Source organism: Salvelinus sp. IW2-2015, linkage group LG24 (genome assembly GCF_002910315.2).
Source record: "Salvelinus sp. IW2-2015 linkage group LG24, ASM291031v2, whole genome shotgun sequence".
NCBI lineage: Eukaryota > Metazoa > Chordata > Actinopteri > Salmoniformes > Salmonidae > Salvelinus > Salvelinus sp. IW2-2015.
In genome coordinates this window covers 11341531-11349189 of record NC_036864.1, presented here as the reverse complement: position 1 = coordinate 11349189, position 7659 = coordinate 11341531, and the positions used below count along the sequence as shown (strand labels likewise).

Below are 7659 nucleotides of genomic sequence, written 5' to 3'. Positions count from 1 at the left end.
GACTGCTGCCAACCACCATAGCTTACGTAGGGATGGTTGTGCCAGGTTTCCCTCCAGACGTGATGCTTGGAATTCAGCGCCAAAGAGTTCAATCTTGTTTCATCAGACAGAGAATCTTTGTTTCAGGTTTGGTGTGTAGATTGGCTGAGGAAACATTTTATTTATTACATTTAGAATAAGAGCTGTAAGTAACAACATGTGGAAAAAGTCAAAAGTCATGCTGTCATATCTATTTCAGTTTGGTTGATTAATATTGATATTTTGTCAGGATCAGGAAGACCTTGCGGTATACAACAGTGGTCACTGCCGGATGGGGAAAAGGTGCCACTACCGACACGTCTGCAAATACGGCACTGAGAGGCAAACTGTCGCTATGGAGCCAGGTGTCACCTTCACGCACCCTCAGCTCCTCTCTGACAGTGATGGAGAGGTGGAGGAGGGACAGGAAGGTCTTACTGGGGTGAGGAGTAGGAGACGAGTCTTCATCTGGAGGTAGAGAGGAGGTGGAAGGAGGGACAGGAGGAAGGACTTATCTGGGAGGGAGAGGAGGTGGGAGGAGAAAGGGAGGAGGTCTCATTCTGGGGAGAGCTTGATGAGGGGTTGGAAGGTAAGGACAGGAAGAGGTCTTTATCGTGGTAGAGGAAGGAGGTTGGGAGAAGGGCAGGAGGAGGTCTTCACTGGAGGTAAGGAAGGAAGGGTGGGAGGAGGGACGGAGGAGTTGGTAACTGGAGGGAAGGAGGAGCGTGGAAGGAGGGACAGGAAGGAGGTTTATCTGGGGTGAAGAGGATCAGGAGGTGGAAGGAGGGACAGGAGAGGTCTTTATTCTGAGGAGAGGAGGAGGTGGGAGGAGACACAAGGAAGGACTTATCTAAGGTTAGACGGAAGGTGGTTGGAAGGAGGGAAGGAGGCAGGTTATGGAGGGAAGGAGGAGTTGGAAGGAGGGACAGGAGGAGGTCTTTATCTGGAGGGAGAGGAGGAGGTGGAAGGAGGGACAGGAGGAGGTCTTTATCTGGAGGGAGAGGAGGAGGTGGAAGGAGGGACTGGAGGAGGTCTTTATCTGGAGGGAGAGGCGGAAGTGGGAGAGAAAGGAGGAGGTCTTCATCTGGAGTGAGAAGAGGAGACCGGGCCAGGGAAAGGTCTTCATCTAGAGGTGAGACGTGTACTAGGCTGTAATAGGGTCAGAGAGGAAGGGAGGGAGTCGACAAGTTTGCTTCAATTCAATCCATAAATCTTGAAACGTTTAGAAATGTTAATTGACCAAGACTGAAAATGGACAATGGCCTAATCAAGTTAATATGTTTGTGTTTGTGACCATGAACAGAGATATGTATGGATGCAACGAATGAGTGTCTTGTGAGTGTAATTTACCTGTATCCATTTTGTTCCCCACTGTCAGAGGCTCAGCGTGACTTTAGCGGGCCATACAAATGGCAGTTGGAAGATGGACATGGCTGGAAGGACATAGCCAACGATCACATTTTGGAGGGACAGTACTCCCAACCCAACATTAAGGGCATCAATATCTACAACACCCCCTACGGGTAAGGAGAGGGAGTACACCTGAAGGTGTTAGTTTAGTTCAGAGCCAGATAGACCTACAAACATTGTATATACAATATATTTACAGTACCAGTCAAAAGTTTGGACACACCTATTCATTCAAGGGTTTTTCTTTATTTTTACTGGTTTTCCTTCACTCTGCAGTCCAACTCATCCCAAACCATCTCAATTGGGTTGAGGTTGGGGGATTGTGGAGGCCAAGTCATCTGATGCAGCACTCCATCACTCTCTCCGTCTTGGTCAAATAGCCCTTACATAGCCTGTAGGTGTGTTGGGTCATTGCCCTGTTGAAAAACAAATGATTGTCCCACTAAGTGCTAACCAGATGGGATGGCGTATCGCTGCAGAATGCTGTGGTAGCCATTCTGGTTGTGTGCCTTGAGTTCTAAATAAATCACAGACAGTGTCACCAGCAAAGCACCCCCACACCATCACACTACCTCCTCCATGCTTCACGGTGGGAACCACACATGCGGAGATAGTCCGTTCACCTACTCTACGTCTCACAAAGACACTGCGGTTGGAACCAAAAATCAACAGATTTCCACTGGTATAATATCCATTGCTCGTGTTTCTTGGCCCAAGCAAGTCTCTTCTTCTTACTGGTGTCCTTTAGTAGTGGTTTCTTTGCAGCAATTCAACCATGAAGGCCTGATTCACGCAGTCTCCTCTGAACAGTTGATGTTGTGTCTGTTACTTGTACCTTGTGAAGCATTTATTTGGGCTGCAATTTCGGGTGCTGGTAACTAATGAACTTATTCTTTAACTCTTCCTTTCCTATGTCGGTCCTCAAGAGAGCCAGTTTCATCATAGCGCTTGATGGTTTTTTCGACTGCACTTGAAGAAACTTTCAAAGTTCTTGAAATGCTCCGGATTGATGGATTGTCGTTTCTCTTTGCTTATTTGAGCTGTTCTTGCCATAATATGGACTTGGTATTTTACCAAATATGGCTATCTTCTGTATACCACCCCTACCTTGTCACAACACAAGTGATTGGCCCAAATGCATAAAGAAGGAAAGTAATTCCACAAATGTACTTTTAACAAGTCACACCTGTTAATTGAAATGCATTCCAGGTGACTGCGTACCTCACTAAGCTGTTTGTGAGAATGCCAAGAGTGTGCAAAGCTGTCATCAAGGCAAAGGGTGGCTACTTTGAATCTGTTTAACACTTCTTTGTTACTACATGATTCCATATGGGTTATTTCTTGTTTTGATGTCACTTCACTATTATTTTACAATGTAGAAAATAGGAAAAATAAAGAAAAACCCTTGAATGAGTAGATGTGTCCAAACTTGACTTGACTGGTATTGTATATATACAGTGGCAAGAAAAAGTATGTGAACCCTTTGGAATTACCTGGATTTCTGCATAAGTTGTTCATACAATTTGATCTGACCTTCATCTAAGTCACAACAATAGACACACACAGTGTGCTTAAACTAATAACACACAAATTATTGTAATTTTCTTGTCTATATTGAATACATAATTTAAACATTCACAGTGTAGGTTGTAAAAAGTATATGAACCTCTAGTCTAATGACTTCTTCAAATGCTAATTGGAGTCAGGGGTCAGCTAACCTGGAGTTCAATCAATGAGACGAGATTGGAGATGTTGGCAAGAGTTGCCCTGCCCTATAAAAAACACTCACAAAATTTGAGTTTGCAATTCACAAGAAGCATTGCCTGATATGAGCCATGCCTCGAACAAAAGAGATCTCAGAAGACCTAAGATTAAGAATTGTTGACTTGCATAAAGCTGGAAAGGGTTCTAAAATTATCTCTAAAAGCCTTGATGTTCATCAGTCCATGGTAAGACAAATTGTCTATAAATGGAGAAAGTTCAGTACTGTTGCTACTCTCCCTAGGACTGTCCGTCCTGCAAAGATGACTACAAGAGTGCTCAATGAGGTTAAGAAGAATCCTAGAGTGTCAGCTAAAGACTTACAGAAATCTCTGGAACATGCTAGCATCTCTGTTGATGAGTCTACTATACGTAAAACACTAAACAAGAATGGTGTTCATGGGAGAGCACCACGGAAAAAGCCACTGCTGTCCAAAAATAACATTGCTGGACGTCTGAAGTTCGCAACCTGGATGTTCCACAGTGCTACTGGCAAAATATTCTGTGGACAGATTAAACTAAAGTTGAGTTGTTTGGAAGGAACACACAACACTATGTGTGGAGAAAAAAAGGCACAGCACACCAACATGAAAACCTCATCCCAACTGTAAAGTATGGTGGAGGGAGCATCATGGTTTGGGGCTGCTTTGCTACCTCAGGGCCTGGACAGCTTGCTATTATCGAGAGAAATGAATTCCCAAGTTTATCAATACTTTTTGTAGGAGAATGTAAGGCTGTCTGCCAATTGAAGGTCAACAGAAGTTGGGTGATGCAACAGTACAACAACCTAAAACACAAAAGTAAATCAACAACAGAATGGCTTCAACAAAAGAAAATACGCCTTCTGGAGTGACCCAGTCAGAGTCCTGACCTCAACCCGATTGAGATGCTGTGGCATGACCTCAAGAGAGCGTTTCCCACCAGACATCACAAGAATATTGCTGAACTGAAACTGTCACGGTTCTCTAAAGTAGAACCCAGAAGCAGACCAGGACAAGGAGAGTAAGACGAAGGTGAGTATTTATTTACAAGTTTAAATGTAGTGATAGAAAAATCCAAGTAGCGGAGCGGGCAGCGGAGGTGAGTTGATGGAATTGAGTAAGCAGATCCAAGGAAGTAACTGAAGTCACCGACGACCAGGTAGGGATGGGATGAGTGTTCCGGGTGAATGATGTTCATGGCTAACGATCCGGCAGGGAATGGATGTCAGGTCAGCGCTTATGAAGTGGAGGGGTGATGATCAGGACCAGGTGTGCAGATAGCTGATGGGATACAGGTGCGGGTACTCAGAGATCCTCCAACTAGCTACGTCGCCCGGCAACCAGACAGGGTGCGTTCCAGGACACCGGAAAAAACACTCCAGGACAGAACACAGGCAAAAACAGACTCAGGAAGCGGGATTCGTGACAGAAACAGTTTTGTAAAGAGGAATGGTCCAAAATTCCTCCTGATTGTTGTGCAGGTCTGATCCGCAACTACCTTGGTTGAGGTTATTGCTTCCAAAGGAGGGTCAACCAGTTATTAAATCCAAGGGTTCACATACTTTTTCTTGACACTGTGTATATATATGGGTTTGGTTGACTGATCTAAAGTCTATCAAGGACTTTGAAAGAATTATTTTGGTAATTGAGACTCCCCCCCTCTCCCTCTGTCTTGTCTCTTTCTATTCTCTCTCTCTGTAGCGAAGTGAGTATTGATTTCAAGGCGATGAGAGTCCGCGGTAAGAAGAATCTGAGGGTGAGGCGTTTGGATGGTCAGCAGACAGAGTGGATCTGGTTCTACTCAACTAGCAAATGCTGGGCCAAGTATGGAGAAAAGGTACAGCAAAACACCAGGCAACAACCCCAAGTGTACCGTTGTCTTTAGAAGCTGAACTTAGGAACATACCAGGGTTGAGGTCAATTCCATTTCAATTCAGTCAATTCAGGAAGTAAACTGAACCATGGAAACCTCTTCTGGAACTCTGGAATCCTCTACTCTAGTCTTAATTCAGCTTAGAAACATCATATCATATGACATGTACTGCTATTGAGAGAAAAAACGTGTCACAGAAACCATTGTTGAGTGACGGGAAGAGTGTTTTTTCTCTCAGGATTCCAAGGGAAACCCAGGCCCCATCCAGAGTTCTGAGATCGAGCAGAAATTCCAACGCAACCGTACCGGTTCTCTTACGTTCAACATCGGCTCCGATARCTTCGAGATCCAATTCAGACGTGAGTCAGACTGAAAGAAACCTTAGACAAACACTTATATTGACATTAAAACTTGAATGTCAAATCAATCAAATCACATTTTATGTGTCACATGCGCCAAATACAACTGGTATAGACTTTACCGTGAAATACTTACTTACTTTCCCAACAATGCAGAGTTAAAAAGTAAGAAACATTTTCTAAAGAAAAAAAGGAAATATTAACACAATAAAATAACAATAATGTGGCTATACAGTATATATATATATATATATTTCTAAATACACATTTTTACACCGCCTGTTATAGAGCTCCTGGATGTACTGGGCCGTACACGCTACCCTCTAGTGCCTTGTGTTCGATGCCAAGCAGTTGCCAGTCTGTGACTCACTCATGTCTGTGACTCACTCAAAACAGAAAGACTCAACGTAACTGAGAAAGTGAAAATATGTGGGGGGGGGGGAATTCTGCGTTGCTTATTAGTTTCTCTGTTCATGATGTGTGTGTGTGTGTGTGTGTGTGTCAGAAATGAGACAGGTGAGCGGCAAGAGGAAGAGGAAAGTTGTCCGTCGTCCAAAGTACCAACCACCTCAAAGCGGAAATCTGTAAGTTCAAACACAATGGAACGGATTGCCCCTTTAGGAGAAGACATTGACTGTGCCATAGACAAAACCCGCATTATTTGAATGTGCTGATTTGAATGTATTGATATTTTACTTGAGATAAACGAAACGGTCTCTCTGATTGAACAGAATTGGTCGAGTGACGTCTGCTTTCCAGAGAGTGAAGATGTCCCCAGCGGGCCAGAGTGAATCTCCAGAGTGGCAGTTTGGGGGGAAAAGTGGGCGCTGGCACACCTTCAAAGACAGTGCTGACATTGAAGACCAGTACCAGCAGGACTTCAATGGATCCATGTCCTTCACTGCCAACGGACAGGCCTACAAGCTGGACTTTTCAGGTAGGAGGCCTCAAGACGTGTGTAGCCTTGCAGATGATGTGTAACTCATGTTAGAGGAGACACGACTTCAGTGGGATCTCTTTTGAAGGTCATCATTCTCATAGTAGGTCTTAATCAATTAGATTTTCTAGAAAAGGAATGACAATATGTAATGACAATATGTATTTCGGCCTTGTCTGAAGCATTCTCTAAATGTCTCTGTCTTTTGCAGCCATGAAGCAAACCAACCAGTCTACAAGGATGACGCGCAACATCAGGCGTGTCTAGAGAGCATGAGGAACAACTCAACACTCCAACATCATCATTGCTGTTTATTTTAGGGGATGTAGAATTGTTGGGTTACTATTGTTTACATGCAAGAACCTGCCATTAGCTCACGAACGAGAAATACATGCCTATTGCAGAAAAGGACTACAGATATTGGATATACTCCTGTATACACTGTGTATGAAACAACATGCACAATAACAAACTGTTTACCTTTTTCATTTTATTTTTTTTTGCCCTGCAAAAGCAAAGTGCAGTATCTGCAAATTTGGTAAAAAAACATTTGATCTGTTGTAATGGCCTGGTGTAATATGTGATAATAAGGCATTTCGTTTCCTGACAAGAACAACCCAGTCAATCAGAATATATCATGAAGTACCAGAAATTGCTGTATGTCTGGACGGAAAAATACTTTGAAGTCAGATTTTGCTGTTCATTATTTTAAGCAGATATTGCACTTTGCCTTTGTAGAGTATACATATATGAGGAATGCTGTAGCAGACTGCCATGATCAAGTAACTGGGACATTTAGTTAGATAACATTTGTGTGCATGATGTTGAAATGTAGGTCATACCTTTTATCTCAGGTGTTGTTCGAAAAGATGGGAATATTCAAAGCCCTCATTAAATAAGCCTTAATATTTTTATTTAATCATTTATTTGAATCAAGGGTCATAGCCAATGATGTATATACACATCATTGGTAATCTAGCTTGTGTTCATTTCTAACGTGGCTGCAGAATAAACAGCCCACTGAGTGCCTTATACTTTACCCCTAGATGAGCTAGATGAGTTATATTTTTATTCAGAAGAAGAACTGTGAGCAAACAAATCGTGTTACGAACAGTTGAACAGTTTGATGTTCAAATGTTCCTAAAAATGAGCTGACGCTTGTCCTGGGTACCTTAATATGATTGAAAGCTTAAACTTCCGTATTGTTACTGTACACAATGAATAAAGACAAAAACAGTGTATGTTTCCATGTAATAAGGTTTTGATTAAAAGCTGAATAAAATCTGAAATGTTTGAATGCTTTTATTATGTGTTCTGGTA

General features: G+C 42.8%; 1 protein-coding gene across 1 annotated transcript; it reads left to right on the top strand.

Annotated features, from left to right (window-relative positions):
* The first annotated feature begins 1004 nt into the window (after window positions 1-1004).
* Window positions 1005-7151, top strand: LOC139022955 (protein mono-ADP-ribosyltransferase PARP12-like). Its single transcript, XM_070434804.1, has 7 exons — window positions 1005-1150; window positions 1397-1541; window positions 4872-5007; window positions 5282-5402; window positions 5908-5986; window positions 6134-6339; window positions 6551-7151. Exons 3-7 carry the CDS (start codon window positions 4897-4899, stop codon window positions 6604-6606), a joined length of 573 nt encoding a protein of 190 aa, XP_070290905.1. The 5' UTR covers window positions 1005-1150; window positions 1397-1541; window positions 4872-4896; the 3' UTR covers window positions 6607-7151.
* The last annotated feature ends 508 nt before the right edge of the window (window positions 7152-7659 follow it).